Source organism: Trachymyrmex cornetzi, unplaced genomic scaffold (assembly GCF_001594075.2).
Source record: "Trachymyrmex cornetzi isolate Tcor2-1 unplaced genomic scaffold, Tcor1.1 scaffold156, whole genome shotgun sequence".
Taxonomy (NCBI): domain Eukaryota; kingdom Metazoa; phylum Arthropoda; class Insecta; order Hymenoptera; family Formicidae; genus Trachymyrmex; species Trachymyrmex cornetzi.
Window position 1 is genome coordinate 2409846 of NW_017296157.1, and position 23274 is coordinate 2433119.

The following is a 23274-nucleotide window of genomic DNA, read 5'->3' on the forward strand; positions in this document are numbered from 1 at the left end:
ATTACATTACACCTACGTCGCAACAGATGTCATCGCCGTTGATCTATTAAATAACGTGATTTATGAGATGGCGTTTCTCCCGGTATCTCGCGCTCGGATGCTCTCCTCTCTCTCGCCCGGCATGGACCTGTGGGGTTCGACTCGACTCGACTCGACTCGACTCGACTCGACTCGAGTCGAGATGAGTCGAGTCGAAACGAGTCGACTCTCTTTCTCTCTCCGCTTGGCCCTTTTTCTCGCGTATCTCACAGGCTCTATCGCTCGTTCTCGGTTCTCGGTTCTCGAACGACGAGCGAGCCCTGCGCGAGCACACGCCTGCTTCTCGCCACGGGCTCCGCACCGCGCGCGATTTTCTTTTGTTCGCTGCGCGTCGTGCAGAGAGACGGGAAACAATGGCGGTGTTCGCGGCGAAATTAAAACCGCCTACGGACTTTTCATATTTCGCCGACGAACGCCGAGTCTTCGCTCGTGGCTCCTCTTGCGCTAAATCGCCCCTAGGCGCTTCTCGTTTCATTTCAGCTTCTCGCGTGCATCAACCGAGAGAGCTGTACACGAACGATATATACAGAGTGTGCCTTTTCTTTTTATGAATACTTTCGAGATTTTTGTGCTTACTTTCTCGTCGAGACAATGTTGAGATAGCATTTTTATCTCAAAAATTTATTCTATTGTACATTTCTTTTGTAAATTTCGAATTGCGTTACAGAATTAGAATTATTTCTTTAAAAAGTTTATCTCTTTTATTTAGTTTACTCAGAAGAGGTTTTAAATGTAACAGGCTTGATCAATTTTCTTTTGAAATCAATAGTATTCTCTTATTTACTTTGTTTAAGCATGTGCCTCGATGCATTTAACAAAGTATTGCAAAATTCTATTTTGATATCGGCAACGAACGTAAATAATAGATAATTAATTGAAAGGTTTATTTGGTTGATTTTTAATATATAAAATCTTTATTATTTAAATATATACAGTCATATTTCGTTCGAGCAGCGATCAACATGCGTTTTCTAACTTGATACTCTTTAGTGAATATAAATCGTAATTGGTTTGATCCAATGTCGAAATGAATTCCTTTTATGTCTTGAGATTACAACATCAAATCTGTTAATCTGATGGTATTTTAAAATTGTATTGCTGAGGATGGTTCCAAAGTGAACTAAAACGTACTATTATTTTTTGGAATAAAGATTCTATTTTCTGGATTAAAGATTCAAGATTGCGTATTAACTACCACGCTGACTCTCATTCGCCGTTCTTTTTTTTTGGATTTTTTGTTGTTAAATATATACGATTCGTTTGAAAATAGGAAAGAATGTATTGTTAAATCGAATAAAGTCGGACATGAATAACATTTTTATTTTATAGTTTAATTTAAATTAGTGAAACTGAGCCATTTAGATTATTCGAGGAGAATAGTTTTTTTTGTACATTGGAAATTATTTAAAACTCGCTCCTTAATTCGAAAAGCTTTTTGGGGCGATTTTAATATGTGAAATCTCTTTTATTTAAATATGTATGACTAATTTGAAATTAGGAAAGGATATTGGATTAAATTCAATAGGATATTGATAACATTTCTGTACCTTAAATTATCGGAACAGAACAATTATTTAAAACATTAAAAAAAGAAAATAGTTTTTCGTGCATCGCAAATTATTAATAACTCAATTCTCAATATTATTTTCCGTAGCAATACCACGCTTGTTTCCTCATAACGAAAGGAAGACATCCGAAATGTCGGATTTCGTTAATAAAGCACGATTTATTGTATTTAGTTGATTTGTTGCCGGAAGGCAGCGCGATTCAATGGAGGGTTGATTCGTCCGGCACAATAGAGCTCTTCAGGTTTACCGTCGGGATAAAAACCGAACTCATCTCCCGTGGCGAAACGTACGTACGTACGATATCGCGCGGCGCGGCGCGGCGCGGCGGAGTCAGGAATATCCATCCGACAGGAAGGAATTGCGTATGCGACTCCCGACAGCCGGAGACGTAATATTCTCATTGTCGGTACATAACAGGCGCCGGGCACTTCCGTGCGTTTTACGCCGCGAGGGACGGTAATCGATAACTTTTTAAAGCGGATAGGCCGCGCGCGTGAAGCTCGAAGAGCCGAAATACGCGCGGCGTGGTATATAAAATAGAAATAAAGTCGACATCTCTCTCTCTCTCTCACCGTCTCATGGATTCCGGCGAAATCGTAACGCAATACTAGTATACCACTTCGCGTATCTAACGGTATCGCTACCCGGGTTTCGCAAATGCAATTCCGAATTCCGGACGTACTCCGATATTTGGATATCGCTGGGCCTGATATTGGAATATCCGGATGATTCAAGCGACTTGAATTCTCTGAATATCGTGCGAGAACGAAATTTTGTCATTTTTATCTCACGAATAGACAGAATAGTAATGTCAAACATGTAAATTCCGTACATTGCTCGCTTTTACCTATATAAATTTCTAGTATTAACCGGAAACCTGAAAATATCCTCACCATTCGTTAAGTGGTAATATAGGTAAAATTCGCTGTAAGATTCATTAAAGGATCCAACATTAAAGATAAAACTGATGGTCTCGAATAAGGTTATCAATCGTACTTTTTTATGAATATATATACTCTTTTATATAGTTATCACAAATTCCTCTTTCTAAAATTCTTTTCCCTGATTTCCAGACAAAATTTCCAAACATAATTTTCCTTGCCATTCAAAAATATTAAACAATTTTTTTTATTTTTGGTCCCGATTTGGAAACTGAAATATTTGGTTAAAAAAGCTTAATTTAATATAGCAATGGAAATTACTACACTGTAAAAAATGCAGTGTTTAAAATATTTACGTTTACCTTTGTAAAATATCTTTGCAAAACAAACGTTTAATAATAAAAGATATTTTAATTTTAAATGTTTTAGCGTTTTAAATTCAAACACATAGTGTTTCGTTTCATGAAAAAGTTCATTTAATTGAAAACTAAAACGAACTTTTTCTTTAAGTGTTTAAAAAACGGAAACAAGAGTGAAACATTTTAATATCTTAAAGTCAAGCTCTCCTTTTCTAAGTATATTAATGTTGCTGATATTGCCTGCATTTTTAATTGTTAAGTTGAAAGTATTCCAAAACTGCATAAGTATAATTTATGTATTAAACTTCTTTAAATCCGAGAATTTTAATTTTCTAGAAAGTTTCGCAAAATTCTTTGACTTTTCCCTGATTATCAGTTTTGTGGTGTGTAAAACTTTTGTGGTATTACTAAACATTTTACATTTATAAAGTTATATCAATAAGAATTGTCAACAACAATTACATTCTAGAAATTTTATTTTACTAAATATTTTCCTACATATTTAACGCGTAAACAAATTATACTCCTCCATTTCGGGATCATCTTTTTATAAAAAGTCTACATAGGTATATGTACTCTTCTCCGTTGAGATTCAGAATATGGTAACCCTAATCCTGGATCATTCATGGATCCATGAGTGGCGCGGGAAGACATATTACGACGTAATCGATTAGAGCCTAGCATTAATCTCCAAATAATGGTACTCGCGATATAGCGTAATGTTCTCCCAACGGCTGTCGACGTAACCATAGTCTTAATAGCTATTCTACTCGTTGTACGTCCGATGACTTGGCGTATGGCGTCACGACCGCGATGTCAGTATTGATTTACCGTCGGTTTGGTGGCTCCGGCCCGCTATCTCTCTCCATCTCTCCGGTCCCACTCCACCTCCCCTCCTCTCCCATGCTCTCGCTGGCGCTTATCATTCCCATTCGCTCTAATTCGCCATTTCCTCCCTTGTTCTGTTGCGAGGAGGAGAGCCTGAAGTAGGGAAGAGGTTAAAGAAAGACGAAGCGAGCTGGCCGTTAGATCGATCTATATATACAGAGGGAAGGAGGACACTCTGAGTGCTCTCGCAGATTGACGATATATAGTAGTTTCTCCCTTTTTCTTTCTCTTTCCATCCTTTATGCCCGATGACGACGATAGTCAGGCTACCACGGAGTACGGACGGAGGAATAGTTGTGCGATGACTCGGCGCGCGCATTTCACGCGCGCGCGACCCGAAAGAAAGAGACACGGAGAGACCGGCTCTCTCCGTCCGTGCAGCTAAATGCGTGCGCGTGCGATTGCACGCACGTGTGCGTGCGTGCGCGTGGGTGGGGATCGGAGGGGATCGCAGAATGAAAGAGGCAGACGTAGAGAGGGAGAAAGATAGAATTCCCTCTCTCTCTCTCGGCAGGCTTCCAAAGGATCTTTTGCCACAGAAATACTTAATTACAACGCTGCCGGTAGTTTAGTGTGATTTTAATTTGGTGGCGGCGGCTCTCTCGGTGGCCTCCGGGTTAGCTCCACTTCTCGATCGTTATCTTCTTTTGTGCGTCTGAAATTATTACGGTCGCGCGGCTACGTCGTCCCGCTAACGAACGAGCTGATTTCTCCGAGAACGAGTGCGGAGAGAAGAAAAGACGGAGGCGAAATGCACCGCGCGTCGCGCGCAATTAGATTTAAGCGGGAGATCCGCTTTAGAAAAATTGCTCTCGCTTTATCGACCTGTCAACGGATCTATCTAGTTAGTTACTGATTAATTCTTCGCAAATGCAATTAATTCGTTTCTCTGTAGCGATATATATAAATCTACTCTTTTTAATTGATTCTCCATCGGTTAATAATATTACATCAATCATAATAATAGTGGAGTTATAAGTGATGTTCGATAATCGACGTTGCATAGGGTAATAATCCTTGTGAAAGATATCGGAAATTCTCTCCTTGAATTTTTGCGGAAAATGCCAGAGCTGCTGACGTTGTTCTTTTGGGTTAGTAGAATGATGTTATTTAATAGCCTTGAGGGAAAGAGAAGGAGTTGAAATATTTATACTTAAACTGACCACAGGCAAAAACGGTCTGGTATATTTTTTACACGAAAAATAATAGTAGAACCTGGTATTCGAAAAGTTAATTAGACGTCATGTTTCCACGTTATTAAATTCTAGATAAGAAAAATGGGAATAACTGCGCTAAACGTTGATTAATTTGACAATTAAGAGCGTATTTAAATCTTTCTCTTTTCGTTAAAAATTCTTTTCCAAATTCAAGAAAAACAAATACGCGAACAATGAGATTTTGCTATCATACTCATTGTAATTATTCACTCGTGAGCGATATGGCTATTTACTGAGGAAGAAAGAGAATCTACCGCGCGCAGCGATTTATTGTACTTTGACTGGCGATATCGCGCAAATGATTAATTGAAATATTGTTTTACATCGTCGAATACGCGCGTCGCACAAATCGATGCTACGTACGACGGGCGCATAAAAAACTGCGAAATTCCAGTCAAAAGAATTCAAAGTGGCGGTTGATATCTACCCGATATCGATTACCGATGCCTACTATGGGCTTCGAAATACTCGTGCCCGTACTCAATTGCGTATTACGGATACCAATACCCTCCGATTGCGTATTATCGATGTCCAGTACGCGCTTCGAGAGCTTTAAATCCGTGCTCAAGTTCATCGATCGCGAGCTCAATAACGGCCGAGACAGAACGAAGTGCGCAACTAACGCGTGATGGAATAATAATCTGTGAAAAATGAGGAATTTCGGAAGGTGAACGAGCATTCCAACTTGGCAAATGCTTGGAGGTGCAATAACTAAATGATTTGTTGTAACGCGTGAAAAGATATCGTAGATTTATCTCTTTTTCTTCTCTCTCTCTCTCTCTCTCTCTGTACATTTAATATTTTTAACCTTTAAGTAGATAGGTAGCTCATGTATAGTTATCTTAATCTTTAGTATACGTAATGGATTATTTGTGTCCCGGGTTAATTTTCATCACTGACAGATCTACAAAAATAAATATTAAATAATTCGTATATACTTTTTAGAAAGTATTAAGTAAGGTTTCGTATTTTTAAAAATTGTATATAAATATTATAACTAATTAATTACTTAATGCTCTTAGTTTTTCAAACAAAAGAACCGAATGACTCAATCATATGTACTAAAGGTTAAATTAACTCGAACCTCTCAAAAAGGAAACTAAAAAGTATTATCCAGAAATCTGAAAGTTCATCGTTTCTTCACTCCTCTATCTCATAAGGATGTAAATTTAAAAGAGAGAAATTCACGTTGAGATCTTTTCACGCGTTACAACAATCGTTCGTTTATTGCATTTTTGATCATTTATTTGGAACGCATATTTGCCTCGCTGATTCCTCATTTTTAAACTATTAAAGATAAAATTTATATATTATGTAAAATATTTATAAGTTCTTTATCTTCTATATATTATCTCGTATTTATGTCTATTGTCTATGTTGTTATTTTATATACGCGTACCGATTGATTTTCCCTGCTTCTTGCGTCTTATTCTCGTGCCACATCACGACGGATGTTAACGATCGACGGGGCAAAATCGCCTGGTATAAGGAGCAGTCACGTTCCAAGGGTGCCTTGAGTTGTGCGCGCACAGTTGCCGTTAGTTCGTTGGACGAAGGGACGGAATTTGGCGGCGCGCACCCTTCGGGGCTCCTTCGACAGGGTCGCCGAAACTTATAAAAAAATAAGACCGTTTCAGGGAGACTAACGCACACGATCGTTTCTTGGAAAAGGGCCCCTTTCCCACCGCGTGCAGGGGGTTGGGGGAGAGAGGGGGGGAAAGCTCATCTCTTCCCTTTCGCCCACCCTCTGCCACCCTGGCTGGCTCCTCTCTTGCACACCCTCTTCGTCCTCTCGTCCCGTGCGCGCGCACGCATACACCTGTACCTAAAATGGCGATGGGTGGAAAGAAGCCGCTTCTCTCGCTCTCCTGCATTCTCTCTCTCTCTCTCTCTCTCTCTCTCTCTCTCTCTCTCTATCTATCTATCTCCGTCTTGCTATCTCGCCACCCCAGAAGAAATTGTCTTACGAGGCGCTCTTATCGATCGTGCGTTTTCCCCCTTGCGATTCTCTTCTCGCACCCCACATCTTCGGCCTTTACGGTCGAGAAAGGGAACTTAACGGGGTCGAAGACACCTTCGGGCCGTACATCTTTCACGAGTCCTGCCGCGCTGTATCCGCGCTGGGAAAGACGCCGTTCTCTCTCTCTCTCTCTCTTGATGAGAGACAGAGAGTTAGTCAGCCTGCCAACCAACCAACCAACCAACCAAGCAAGCAACCAGCCAGCCAGCCGCGTGTGCCAGCATCGAAATTATCTGTCGCGACAGAACGGCGCGCAACATCGAATATTAAAGGCGCCCTAATCGCGAGCGACAGGGTATAATAGCGCAATAATAAGATGATCTCGGAATATCGGGATCGTTACGCGAGATATTCTACCCCTCGCGCGAGAATGTCGCGGGTACGTGAAGGGATTATTTCGCATTCCGCCACAATGTCATACGGAAAGTTAATGGGACGCTTAATTACGGAGTTACCCGACGTTGAAAATCGACGCTCGCAGTTATTGCACGTGCAGGTTCGAGTTAACGTTCATGCTGGTAAGGTACAGTAGAATCACTGTCGAGTGTGTAGCGCGGATAATGGCGCAAGTTCAAAATGGATTTTGCTTGAATAGAGATTCGGCTTGAGATCTCTACAACGTGGGAAGCATATGAGAGGAGCAATGCTCGTACGAGTTTTTGCTGCGAGAAAGTTTGGCTGCGGGATCAGCCAAGGGGACTCTTGTTCAACGGATCGATCAAGACTTTTGTTAAGGGCACGATCGATGAAGGATGCGGAGAACTTTAAGGTGTACACTTTCGCTTAACGACGTTGCTACGATTTCTATCTAACGACGTTGAAATTTTCAGGCCGCCACGCCAGTTTCCTTTGTGCCTCTCTTCCGCGACTACTCTCTCTCTCTCTCTCTCTTGACGTATTCATACGGGCCATCTGTGTACGCTGCTCGATCTTGATAGAGAGGCCCAGACCAGACCGGCGCATTATATCCGTAATGGTACTCGCGCGAAATAATAGGACCTAATACGCCCTTTCGGAACGGCCGTACTACTCTGACGGAAATACCAGCTCTCGTAGAAGAGTGGCGTGCAACGAGAGAAAGAGAATGAGAAATCGAGAGGGAGAGGAGAGAGAGAAAGAGAGAATGCACTCTCACGCCGGGTTTCTCTGGCTCCTTCGCTGGACGAAGTTCAGAAAACATCTCGGCGGATCTCGGCGTTCTCTCGGCTGGCGAGGAAAAGGAGGGCCTGCAACGCGCGCGAACAACGGACTCCTTTGTCCGATATATCGCGCGCGATCTTTTGCGATCTTTCGGTCGCTCATCGTCGTCGTCGTCGTCGACGTCGTTACGCGTGGCCGGCAACAAAACGTAAGCTGTTGCTCCGCGAAAACAGCCGATTCCTGTCGCGTCGCGATATCCTCCGGTCTCTTAGCCCCGTTTCGTTAAATTAGTCTCTTTGATGTGTCATACGTGTCACGAGCGCTCTCTCCGCATCTCCGCTCGCTCTTTCCCCCCCCTTTTCGTCCTCTCTCGCCCTAATCGCGCGCTACTTTAGAGACACAGAGCTTTCTTTCAGCGCGCAGCGCGCCGTAAACGACCGTAACGCGGCGGCGAGTTTCATGCTTGGAAATAAGCCGTTTTCCGAAGGTCTATTTTAATTGGCGGGAAGTCAAAAGCGCATACTTGTGGAAAATCGCCGGCGTTGTTCGGGCTGCGAGAGAGCGTCTCCGTCGCAATTATTTCGGAAATAATACGATGTTGCCCGGAGAACGTTGGAAAATTTGCCGCTAAATATCGTGGAAATTAGGCATGAAATCGAATTACTGTTGAAGAGCGCGCGGATAGCGTAGGTTCGCCTTAATATAAAGTTGATTAAAGTTGCGAAACCGTATCTCGTGCATAACGACGCGCACTAGAGTGGGAACACATTTTTTTTGGCTGAAACAGAATTTGATGGCCGCGTTTAATAAAAACTACCGTGTACATTTCCGACTTTTGCCAGTGCAAATACTGGTCCTATTACCGGAGTGAATCAAATTACTGGCGGCGGGGACGCGTCAAATAAACGAGGTGGACGTTTTCTTGTCCTCGCCGACGCGACGCGACGCGACGACGACGACGACGAGGTGCTTTACCGCCCAAGGTGGAGACAAAATCTGCCGCGCTGCTTTACATTCTCGGATTTGTCGTACTCGCGGGTGCGAGGTCCCTAACGCTGTTTTACATTCCATGGTTAAAGCGCCCTGAATCTCCGCTTTTGTACCGTATGAAATAACTGAAAATCCGCGCCGCCCGTCTAACGGCCCGCCCTTCAAAGTCCGTCACCTTCGTTCCTTCGTTCTCCCATTAAATCCCGAACGAGAGAACGACGGAGGTGTTTGCGGTAGGAAAGTTTAACCGTGCGCTCGCTAGACTGCACTAACAGTTTATTTAACGACTACTACATCGTGAAACGTAAAATCGCGTTTTCAGCCAACTTTTTAACGTCACAACGCGCGCCGATGTCAGGGTCCTTGACCTCAACGTGACTAAATAGTGTCTTTATTAAATGCGCGCGATATGTCGCTCTTTTACTTCAAAAGTGACACAACTCGAAATTAATAGCCGTTTACTGGAAAACCTAGCGATACCGGTACGCACTGCGCGTGTAATTACGTGCAAATCAATTGACATATTTTCAGTATTAATCAATAATGTAACCTTTTTAATTACATTTTCTTTGTTATCACGGTAACAGAATCATCATGATAACCTCGTAACCTTAAAAGGATTAAATTATTTATTAACGCTGAATCGATTTGCACTGAATTGTACAGTGTTGTACTAGTTTTCCCAGGAACACGTCTATCATTCACAGATAAAATAAACTATTTTTTAACTTGACAGAAAATTATGGATTATAATCAAATAATATCGAAAATATAATATTCTTTAATAACATAATTAAATATCATTTTTTGACATTTTCGTTTTACAAACCGTAATTTAAAAAAAATAATCCTTTTTGAGCTGTGACTGATGATTTTTTTATGAAGTTAAATCAATATACTTTTTATGATTGATTGTAGGTAATTTTTACTTATTTATATGATAATAACGTAAAAATCTCATTTTTTAAATTGTGTCGCGTTTGAAGGACGATGATGTATCATTTAATCAAGGGACGAATTTTCTTTCGAAATATTTAGAAGTAATCACGAATTATCGATTTGCCAGAGAATAGCTACAAAAATAGAATACATTTTACTTTTTTATTACACTCTGATGAAAGTATGTCACGGAAGATGCATTAATAACTGGAAAAAATTGACATAAAAATCTAAAAAAAAAAAAAAAAGAAACATCACGCGAATATAAATATGATACATGCTGTGACAATAAGTGATACATAACGCCGTCGATTTCGATACTCGAACGCGTAATCTCCACGATTAATTTCCAAGACCCGAATTCGCCAGAGACCCAGGTCGACACGCGTATCTTCGCCACGTACGTGTCGCGGCCCGTGAAAGATAACGCGAAGTCACTTGTCATTCCGCGGGAGAAAGGAACAGACCTTGCCTTCGAGCAAGTTCTGATCAGCCCTTTTTAGTCTTCATTCGGATTCCTCGCCGGCAACGCGAGCGAGTGCGAATGGCAGATGGCGTGTAAAAATAAAAAAGGAGAGAGAAGGAAAAAAGGAGAAAGAGAGCGAAAAGAAAAGGAGGGGAAAAAAAAAGAGTCGAGCGCGAGAATGCATCCTAACGACACACGGTATATCTCATTGGAGTGCTCGATGCACTCGCGCACACGTGCTAAGGTGCGAGGGAACGGGTCGAGTGTGTGACGAAGTAACTAACATTCCTCTCGTGGACGCCGCAATATGCGAAAGACAAGTACAGCCGTCCCATTCCGTTATCCCTCCGGCGTGTCCATCCGTGTCTCGGTATTCACGGTACACACTGTTTCACCAGATTTGCATCAAATTCCACGATAGTGTACACATATTGTCTAGTTCGATTAAATGATTCGATATGGAACGCTCCAACTGTCCTTTTAAAACAACTCATTTAAATCTTGTATTTTTTTTTATTTTAAACGTTTTATTAAGTGTTCATAAATAATAAATTAAATTAATAAATTATACTTATTTATATATACTTATTTTCCCTTTACTGATTCCTCTTACTTAACCGTAAAGGTTGAATTTCATTACTCATATTTTCTGTCTCTTTTTCATTATCTCATATAAGCTGTGGATTGAAATTCGCATATAGAATTCTATTAAAAATAAAGTATGTTATATCGTAACTACACAATTAAATTTGCTGTTGAAGCGAATTTCGTTTAAAAGATATCGAAGATTAAGTTTTGTCCTGTTAAATATTCATAAAACTCGAATTTCATGAAATTATTACTCAATTTTTCGTTAAAAAGAGATACATTTCATATTCATCAACGATACTAAAATATATTAAAAACACTAAAAAATATTCTAGATCAAGCATAAATACCAAATATTCCTAATTATTTATGTAAAATGATTCTCCGTGTTATATTTTCGAATTATAACATATACTCCCTCTGGTTGCGTTATTAATTGGAATTCTAATTGAAAATGAACAAATCAGAATTTTGTGATTGAGAGTTCGCCACTCTATTGACCCTACGCCAAGCTTTTGACTGACAAATCAGAAAAAAGAATTTTACTAATTGATCAATAAAAAAACACTTCAAAGTATTTTTGTACAGCATCAAGCGGACCGTAGCCTAAATCTATTATAATTCTAGTTGAAATATGTACTACAAACTAGATTTGATTTGATATCAGAATTTCCTGTTTTGTTTATCTTCTAATTAGAAATTTTTCTCAGTGCGTAAATATATCATATATAAATATATACGATAATTGTAACAACCGACATTATATTCTAGTCTTTAACAAAAGGAAGGTTATATAATTTCCATTCAGTCTATTTCCTATTCACTTGAAACGGAAACGGACTCAACTAACTAAGTTAATCAGTACAGCGTGAATGCAACTGTAGATATGGCACTTGCTTCATAATTCAGACTATATACATAACATCTATAGACCATATATGGAATAGATCGATCTATAATATCTGTCATTACATCAACTGGTCGGGTATGATTTCTACCGAATACGTTTCAGATTTCTATTATTACCCGTATCGAGCTTATTATAATATTACGTGGTTATCGAAATTTGCAAAATACTTCGATATTAAATTCGCTTGTCTGAACTTCGAATTCAATAATTATCGGCCGATAATTACGAGCGAACACCTGAAGCTGTTCAAGTAAATGGCAAGCTTTATTGAACTTTGTCACGCGGGTTAATTACATATCACGGATATCAACGTCATGCAAAAAGGAGGGACACGGTAGAAGGTCGGACGTGCGTTTACGTGAAACGACGCTTTCATCGACGGGGGACGAGAGAGAAGATATCCTTTTTTTAGAACACGGCCTGTATGTCGTTGTTTCGCGGTTGAAACTCTCGGCATTATCCACGTGCCGTTTTTACGAGTGAGCCGAGCGAACCGCGGAACAAAGACCATATGTACACGTCAGTCAGTCGCGAAACACTATCTTTAGATTCCTACTATAGATGGTGATTAATTATTCGTGTGTACGCGTCCGCGTTCGTTGTCGTCTGACACGACGAGAGAGGGAAAGAGATAGTAGGGGGAGGCAAGGAGTCGGCAGCCTAGTAGTGGTCGTCTTTGTCATAAATTATTCATCCGCGTGCCGTTTTTGTTTCGCCGGCCGCGTACGCGATATCCCGAGAGTGCGGGTGCATCGATAAAGTCGGAACTGGTTCACGGAGCAAAGGCTCGTCTCCCTCACTGCGTTGCGTCTCACTGTTGTTAACCGCACATCCGTGGTAACCTTTGACGACCCGGCGACGAGTATAACTCGCGCGACTCATCCCGGTTTCGACAGAATTTCCGCTTGACAAGAAATAAACTCCGAGCTAACGATCGATCGTAGTGCATCAGAGAGATTTAAATTGCACTAAATATACATATACAAATACACACACACACACACAAAATCTGAATCAGTGGAATGTCACTAATTACCCAGTGACATACTTGGCACTGGATAATATGTTCAACTAAAAAAGGAAAAATGTTTGAACATTATATAATTGAAATACTGATATATTTGCATGTTAATTTCAATCTTCTAATACTACATTCACTGAATTTAAACACTAAAACAAGGTTAGTGATCACATAATAAAGATAGGTTAGGGAGCTCACATTTCATTCCCCGATTATCAGTGACATACTTGACACTGATATCAGTGATTATCCACTGATTCAGATTTAGAGAGTGTATATATATATATGTTTAGTATAAAAATAATGACTTAATTAATTAAGCATCTTAAATATAACAGAGAAAACAAATTTGACACAGGTAATTCATGAATCCTATTTTTAATACTAGAATGTGCTAATGTGAGTGAATTTTCACTCAGATTAATGTTAATGTAAGAAAAATACGAGCAGCATTTTTGGATTAAATTACATTAAAGACTTAGCACAAAAACTAATGACTTATTAAGCAGTTTAAATATAATCCAAAGAGAATAAATTTGGGACGGGTTATTCATAGATTCTATTTTTAACTCTGGAATGCTATGAGTAAATTTTCATCCAAGCACTTTTTAAGGTTAATAGAATTTTTATCATTAAAATTTTGCTTGCTTAAAATAACATTTAATAAGATTAATATTAAAGTTCATTTTTTATGCAATATATATATTAAAATAATGTAAAAGAGTTCAGTTATTGTATTTTAATACTTGAACTATAAAGTAAATATAAAAATGTAAAAAAATTGATCAATATCATTAAATTGTTTGTCATTTTGTGATATTATTATATTTATTACCCCAGTTCGGTTTATAATTGCGTTTGAAGAAAATAATTTCAGTGCGCAGTTTGCAAAATGGGATACTAATAAATTCACATCAAAAACATTATTTAAGCATCAAAGATCTAGACCATTAAAGCTTTAGTTACTCATTTGTGCATTTAAATTTGCGGTCTAAGAACACTTTGTCAAAAGTTAAAAAACTTTTTAATTATGTGGATGAAGTTTCACTCGTAATAATGTTAATATAAGAAAAATATGAGTAGCATTCCGGGATTAAATTGTATTAAAGTATATTAAGCATAAAAACTAATATTTCTTACTAAACGTATTAAATACATAAACCAGACACGAGAGAAAAAAGAATTCGGTGCGAGTCGAGGGTGATTCTTGGCTCCTGTTTCAAGAACACTCTACGTTATACGTCGACAATAAGTATAACAATAACTATAAACATTGCGAGAAAGGGTGTAAAACCGTAATCTTCTTCTAATGGCCTTAACGGTAAATCTAGATGTTTTTAGAAGCGTTTTATCACACGGTACACGGCCACTCAACGTAACGTTAAATGCGGTGGCGTGATTAAGACGACGATTTATTACGACGATACGCGGAATGTCGTCGGGCATCGTGCGTCGCGAATCGCGACGTCAGTTTAACCACGCCTAGTCGGCCGCGCGACGACGGCGGTTTCTAGTTTGCAAACACTTTCATCGCAAGTATGCTGGGGGGGCTTCCGCGAGTAGAAGCAAAAAAATACGCGGTAAATGTATTTTATGTCTCTCCCGACATATAAAAGGCAGGGGGAACTGAGTATCGACGGGGCGGTGCGGCGCCGGTTCGCGGCTCGGAAAATGTCTCGTAAAGTTACGCGATGCGAAAATTCGGGCGCCGGCGTCCTCCATATCCATAACACACGGGCCGATATTCGCGTTTGCCCATCGTTGACGAAATTTTCCAACCGCGATAAGGTAAATCGTCCCACTGACCGAACACGAAACTTTATAGTTGTTTATATATTATTAATCTCAAATGCTTTTTTAAATTTCATGTTATTTAATTGTAATCTTTAACTTTTAAATAAGTGGCTAAAGCATTCTACGCATAATTATCTTAAAAACCTTGTTCTGGAAAAGCAAAATAAAAAGAATTGCCTAGAAGCCTTAAAGTTAATTATTTTTACATTGCTCTATCTCATAGGAATAGAAATAATGTAAGTTTAATTTTATACATACTATTAAAAAATATAATTGTAAAAATAAAATTTGATTGGGACTCCATTTTGAGTGTTAAAAGTATTGTTAACTGTACTTTTAATACCGAAAATAAGTTAATTAATCGACCAGCATTTATGTTAAATTTCTGGTGTGTACTCTGCACTTACCTTACTTAAAAGTTAAATACAATAAAATTATAATATTGTAATAAAAGAAGCTAATTGAAAGAGTTAACAATAATAACTTTTTTTGTATAAGTGTCCGGACATAGTAACATGCCCGGTCACTGGGACATTTACCTTACAGTCTACGAACTAATTCCTCGAAAACGTGATCGTGAACGCGAGAACGGTAGAATCGAGTACGTTTTATAAGGTACATTGAGGAAACGTAATTTAAAGTTTGGAATATATAGAACATTCCCGATGCGTTATAGAAATCCTTTTTCGCGAAAGTAATTTAACTAAATCACGTTTAATTGCATTTAACAGATATTTTATACGAGTTATTCTCCCTTGTTTTAGCGAACATTTTCTCAAGCCAAACCACATTCGCATAAATTTCCAGGACGTGCGTAAATATTTTGCGCTTCCGAGTAACTTTTTAGTTACTTTCTGGTCTCGATAGTTAATTTCTATCTCGCCGCGATAATAACGATACTAGAAAACCTAACCGGTAACCCTCGTCTCGCCGTAAAACCGACGTGCTCGAGCAAGAGATGCGCATTTAACTCGCGTCTTATAAAACTGTCACTTGGCGTACATTCTCGCTTATACGCGCGTTCTCCGGTTTGGGAGCCGGTAAATATGGCGCGAGGCTGAAAGAGAGAACCGCCTGTGTGAAAGGGATCTCTAAGGGAAGCATGAATAGTCGAAGGAGAGCCTAGCACGGATAGCTTCTTACGCGCGCGCGCGCGTAGCGTGTACGGACACCTGCGAAAGCGGAGACAGCTTTTCTTCTCCGTTGTAAGCCACGGTTTTTCTTTTTTCAACGCGCATTGTCGTCGCGGCGGCGATTGAAGGAGATTAATCGCAGCCGTGCGCAAGGGATCAATCGCCGTAATGGCCATTTAAAACGTGTTTCCGACCGAGAACGACGGATCGTCGCGCCTCGACGCCACGTATATAACCAATAACACAGCAATTATATCGGGACTCGTAGTAAAAGAGGTGAGCGGCCGTGTAAGAATTAGAAAAATAAGGAAAAAGGATAGAAACGAGCTAGTCATAGCTGGTCAAAGCACGCGCGCGCGCGCGTGTGTGAGAGAGAGAGAAATTATAGTATTTATATATCAAGCTGTGAGATAAATCCCCTCAAGCGCTAAGACAAAAATAAAATTCAGGAAAGAAGTGAATAGATTTCAAGGAAGCAGTGGTATAATAATATAATTAAGAGGGAGCAAGAAAACAAATATTTAACTGGAATTCTGGTGGAAAATGAACGATCCAGAATTCTGGTTAAGTCTACTTTTTAAGAAAGTAAACATTATTTTTGGTTATATTAACCGAAATTTGATTGACATTTATTTCACAGTATATTTGATAGCTATTTTATTACATTCTCTTTTCAGTGTATCTATTCCTTTTTTCTCATGGAGAAAAATGTTTGATTGAATTAACTGAAATTCTGGTGGAAAATGAACGATCCGGATTAAATCTACTAGAGAATTCTATTAGATTTAACTAAGAAAATTCGGAATGTTGATTATCTCAACTAGAATTCTAGTAGATTTAACTAGAATTCTGCGTCCTTTATTTTCCATCAGAATTTTAGTTAATTTAATTGGAATAATTTTTCTGCATGGAAAGAAAAACTAATAGATATGAAAAGAGAGTTCAATAATATGAAATATTGTGTAAAATAATGCCAATTAAATTTTAGTTAATATGAAAAAAAATTTTTTTTACTTTCTTAAATATTTAGTAACTATTACAAAAAATTGGTCATATTATTATGTTTAATAATGTTTACTAAATATTAAAGAACAATGTACAATTATTCTTGTCAGTTATTTTAGCTGAACATTTAATTGGCATTTTATTCAATATTTGATAGCTATTATCCGACGCTTCTTCTCGGTACAAATAGATAGACGGAACTATTTATGGAGGTAGACAGTGAGCGACTCACGAAATTATATAAGGAGTTATAAACTTAGCTTAATTTATCATTTACACATTGTCTAACGTGCCTTAACATAATCGTCGCGTGCCGCCCGCCCTTATTTCCAGCACACGCGCATAATTATATGGAAATCGATATAACGTTCAACAGCGAGTTTGCTGCATACCTCCTCAAGGAAATGGAAATAGTTGACTAAGCAATGAATATTACTTCGCCCAATTCGCAAAGTACCACCACAACTAACAACGGAAGACGTTCTTTATCTGTCTCTGAGAGAAAACCAATTGATCAGAAAAAATCTTTCTGATCAATTGGTTTTCTTTCAGAGGCAGACAATAATTGAATAACGCACGAATGGCTTCTATGATTGATTGAATAACAATGAATACGTACGAATACACAAAATTTGTCGAATTTACGTTTTGAATATTTAATCTTTTAATTATATCTTTTGATGTGAATATAATAGAAATACAGGATATAGATAAAATAATGTGAATACATGTTATAGAAAATACACATTTATTTTATTAATAAAGATTTGGCACACTATTATAATTGTTTTTAATACAGATTTTATTGTTGAATTATAGTCATACAATGCTTGAATAATCATCAAAGGAACGTTGTACTGTTCCTTTTCTAGCAAAACGCCTTTCAATTGCTTATGTAAGTGATATTGAAAGAGAAAATTGACTTCTCACTTTATTTTCAATAAAAATTGTTCTCTATTCTTCAAACTTATCTAATATCTTTCCAATCTCAATTTCCTTCAATACTTGGCCAGTGAAATCGCCCGATTTAAATATTATCGGATTATTGCGAGCAGTTTTGAAGAGTAGAATGAGAAACAGATTTTCTTCTACAATATCTCTGTAATTGGAAGATGTTCTGTTAGAAGAATAGTACAACAATTGCATTATTTAATCCTAGAATATTCATTTGGTGTTTTATATCGTAGAGACGAGAAAATGCAAAAAAATTGTAAAATATTATTTATAAAGATCATTTAATACACTTTTTTTCTTTTTTAAATAACTATTCTTTACAAACCCTCAAATCTGGAATTTCATCGAAAATGCTTTAACAAAAAATGTTATATTAATTAAATATTTATTTTTTAGAAATACTGTTACAATAAGCTTAAAGCATTTATTTCGTTTAATATTTATATATATTTGCTTTTTCTCATATTTTTCACAGAAAATTGTGATTATTATCCATATCGTGTAATAAATCCATATCCATAATTTTTTCAAATACCAATGCATCGAAAAATAATCAATAATATACAATATTAATTGTTGTTAATAATAGTGATTTGAATTGGGGTGTAAAAACATCTCAAGTGATCGTTTATATAAAAAAATCATAGAACTCTATTCCCGCTGAGCTTGATTGGATCAATGAAACAAGTAATATATTTCCAAAATGTTTACATTATTTTACTCTCTAAATTTATTGGAATGAAATACCACTCCAAAAGAATTAAAATACTGTCACTACAAAAAAAGTGAAAAATTTGCACTCTTGAATAAGAGAGTGGCAGATTTTCACTCTTTTTTGGAATGAGATTTTACACTTTTGGAGCGCAAGAGATTCACTCCCAAAAAGGAGTAAGTAATTTCCTTCCTTTGTGGAATGAATGAATCTCACTCCAAAAAAACAGTGAAACTACTACCACTCTTATTCAAAAGTCCAAATTTTTTTACTCTTTTTCAATAGTATATTTTAACTCTTTTGGAGTAATATTTCACTCCAAGAAATTTAAATAGTATCGATCCCCCTATATCTATTTAATTTCGTTAATACATAATTTGCGTTCGCAGGTCACGGCGGAATTGTACGTACTTAAAAAAGGGAAAAAAAAGACCAGAAAACAAATGCGGGGTGGACACAAAATGTTTTGAAAACCAAATGCTTGCTTACGCGAGCGCGAGCACAATGCAGTGGATGCATAAGAATGGAGGCTCGGAGTTTTGCTTGAATAACGATAAACATCGCGTCGCAAACAAAAATAGAGCACGGAAAGCCTACCCCGCTTTGTGTATCGTCGTCTATTTTTAGACAGCCGCCGCACGGAAACTACTAAAATAAATAAGCCGTTCCTTCGGAACTTTCCCTTATAATATTCGACGAATCTTGTTTTTCCTACACCCGGTATCGGTAGTCCGCGATAAAATATAAAATGCAATGTGTAACGCGCGCCGTGCCGCTTATACGTCCGGAATATGTTGAAACGCGTGAGCATCTGTACGCGAGAGAAATACATAAACGCATAAACGGGATCTCAAAACACGACGAAAGCCGTGTAGTTGTTCGTTCCCTACATTATGCGGATTTTCAAAAAGCAATTTGCTCCGCCAGAAGCTTAATTATCTCGTCTATTTTCGATTTAAGCAGCGTAAACGCGGCGATATAATTTCCCAGAGAAATAACGTCGCGTTTTTTATGATTCAAAAAGCGCAACTCGAAGCCGGTTTCGTAATTTCGTAATTAGCAACCATACAGCCGCCGAGAATAATCGGACTACGCTTTGATTAATAAAAAGCTTTTTACGAAAAAAAGGCAGAGAGTTAAGGTAGAATTTAATAAACTCGTTGAAATTCGTGTGTGTGTGTCATCATCAAAGGAAATAACTCCCGCGTTAATTAGGGGTACGAGAAAAAGGGAGGGGAGAAAAAGCGAAAATCATTTAAGCAATATGACGAGTCAGAGTTCAAGATAAAAGTGATATCTCACGAGCTATCTACAGCGGGGTCAAATGTGCCTCCATCAAAGTAATTGAGGGTTAACAGAATTGATTTCAGACGAAATGATACTGGAGGCGGTACGTAAGTATTAATAGAGGTTGCGAATCGAAACGCTCTTCGGAAGTCTTTAATAATCGTTCCCCATTTAAACGATTAAAAGTCGTTTGCAGTTTAATTAATTATATATTATTTGTTATGTAATTGAATGCAATTTATAATAAATGTACACGAATCGTGACGTTGCGCTAAAAATATACAAGCGTCTCATTCCCCGTAAATTGTAATAACTCGAGTCCTACATTGTAACTATTACGCGTAACTTTTATCGTCAGAAACTGAGAGAAAAGTTCATTTTGCTGCCTGGATTATTCTCTCTCTTTCTCTTTCTCTCTTACTTGTTTCTTTTATCTCTATCATAAACAAAAATGCGGAAAATGCAAAATGTTTGAAAAGATTATATCGCACTTTTGAAAAGTAGCACAAGTAAAAAGTATAAAATTATTCATGAGAGAGGAAAGAAAAAATTGCGTAATTAATTATTTACAGCATAAGTTAACTAGAGCTAATTACAAATTACTTGTTTCAAGTTTTAAAGCGATCCTAAAGTCGTCTGTTTTTTTTTACTCATTATTTTTTGAATAAGTATTTTTTTAACTGCCTTTTATATACAAATTTAAAAATCCTTCTCTACATTCCACAATTATAAACGGGTAATGTAGTCCAAACAGACGACTTTATATAAAAAATACGAAAAAGTTGGAAAATTACCGTTCTGTAATCAACTTGTAACAATATTCCAAGCTTTATATTCAAGTTTACTTTGTCCGTATAAAATAATCTTGATTGGAACTAGAGATTATATGAACAAACAATATTTGTAGAGTTAAGTTTAGAAAGCTAATATGAAAGATTAGTTGGTTATAAAATTTGTACTTATATGCGTGCGACATTGATGTAGTAGTTTGTAGAGATGTGTCAATGACGTAAATTATATGTGTATAGGTCCTGAATGGATAAAACAGACGATTTTAAGATCCTCTCAAGTTTAAAAGTAATGTCATAAATATTAATTTCATTGTGATATTATATTAACTTCTAAAAACTATCCCTATTCTGAATTTTGATATTGTTCCCATTTTCAACTCATTTCTATTTTCCATTTGAATTCAACTTGTATAACTTTTCCTGATTGAAGACCGATGTATTTTTTTAGAACACAATCCGCACGCATAATACGAAAATAAAAATAATTCGAAAAGTGTCGACTTCTGTCACTTTTCAAGCGATATGTTTATTGCAACCGAGACGTAAATTACTATCCCCCAATCGTACTTCCTGCTTAATGCTACACGAATCTTATCTCCCCTGTTTTATCTAAAACGCAAATGTTTGACTATACACGCGTATGAGTTAATCTGCCATTCTAAGTAAATACTCCATAATCAACGAGAGAGAGAGAGAGAGAGAGAGAGAGAGATATGGACGCGTTTTTCTCGTTGCGTCGCATCGATTCCCTCGAATTTTCAAGTACGACTTGACCCGACCTGGTAATAGGGAACGACGGGAATCGTCCAGGCCCATTTTCTCTCGACGACTTTAATCGTAATACTTGACGCGAAGTGCGTTCTCGTTACGCGCGAACTCGATTTGTGCGGATTCAGTGGAACGCGATCGACGAAACAACGGGAGAGAGGGTGCGTAAATCAATTTATGCGAATAGGATTCGCCACCACCGTCGCGGAGAGCGCGACGCTGATCGAATCGCTCGACGTTTTCGGGAGAGCCCGTGCTCTCGCAATCCTCGCATCTGTTATAAACGCGATTGAGGGTGAGAGAAAGAGAGAAGAGGAGAGAAACAGAATCCGTGGGAAAACCGGGGATTCCATTTAAACGGCGGAACGTCGCGTCGCCGAATCGAACGTGCAACGAGAACACCCTGTATGTGCAATATTATTTACGTATGGTGCGACGCGAAAAGGGGGAGAGGGAAGGGGCACGATGGACCGTAACGACACTAAGGTTGCAGTCCACGCTCCAACGCTCTCGAAATCATTTCACTCTTGTTACCCATACACAATAGGGAAGCTTGCAGCTGCGATGTTAGTGCAACACTGCTATAATGTTAAAATGTTCCTACAACAGTTCCAATGTTACTGCAATATTGCTGGAACGTTGAAATGTTGCTGCAACATTTTCGATGTTACTTCAATGGGTGTTTTCCACTTGATGACACAAGTCGTTCCATCTTTCTTGACATTCGGAGAGTGATAGAACGACACTTGTGTCGACTTGTGTCATTAAATGGAAAGCATCCACTGAAGTAACATTGGAAATGTTGCTGCTGCATTTTAACGTATTATCAGAACGTTGCTAAAATATTTCCAATATTACTACAATAAATATTGCTGGAATGTAAAAATATTGCTCCAACATTTCCAACATTACTCCAATATTGCCAGAACGTTGCAACGTTGCTGCAACATCTCTAATGTTATTTGAATACTGCTGTAACATAAAAATATCGTTACATTTCTAACGTTACTTCAATATAGCTGGAACGTTGCAATGTTGCAGCAATATTGCCGGAGGGATCTGTGCTGTGCACGGGTTGTTTATCAAGGACAGACATGCGTTGTGAATCGGAGCCTAGGGGGAATCCTGCAACCAGGGGGAGGCAAGGGTAGAAAAGGGACACACATGCCCGAGGGGGAGTTGAAAGAGAAAAGAGAAATCATGACACGCGTACCTTGGACTGTGATGCCGAACGCCGCTAGCAGGAGCAACCGATCGATCAATCCGCGGCACATCTTCATTAATATATCCGAGGGCTGCCCCCGTCGCGCGTCGTACCCTTTTTCTCCTCCGTCGTGCTGTCCGAGAGATTGCACGCAATCGCACCGTTGAAACGCACACACAACCGAACTGAAGATGGGGAGAGAGAACCGGGAAGGTTGAAGGATCAAGGCACCCAGATCAACACTCTCAGGGCGCCGATCAACACTCGCGCGTCATCGGGCCCGTCACGGCCGTAACCGTTAACGACGACGATCTCGTTAACGACGGTTGATCTCCTTTTTTTTCTTCGACGCCACGCAGGCCACGCTGACGGACAGACGTACGTTTCTTTTCCTTTCTCTTTTCTTTTATCTCGTCGCACCACACACTCCGCGAATATACTTTGGCGCCGCGTTCACGCGCGGCCGCGCGCGCGCACACGCACACACGACTGACGATATATCGATATATATGTGCCGCCCGGCGTCGCGTCGCTTCGCTGCTCCGAGAGTCCGAGAGAGAGACTCCGTCGCGCTTACAGCTTACTTCAACCGGCTCGCCC

At 38.7% G+C, this 23274-nt stretch overlaps 1 protein-coding gene across 1 annotated transcript in view; it reads right to left on the minus strand.

The window, feature by feature from the left end:
* Positions 1-23268, minus strand: part of LOC108758430 (roundabout homolog 2) — a 124226-nt gene extending 100958 nt beyond the window's left edge. Inside the window, exon 1 of the mRNA XM_018503411.1 lies at positions 22684-23268. Coding sequence (XP_018358913.1) covers positions 22684-22750 — 67 coding nt within the window. The 5' untranslated portion in view covers positions 22751-23268. The remainder of the gene's footprint in view (positions 1-22683) is intronic.
* Positions 23269-23274: the final 6 nt, after the last annotated feature.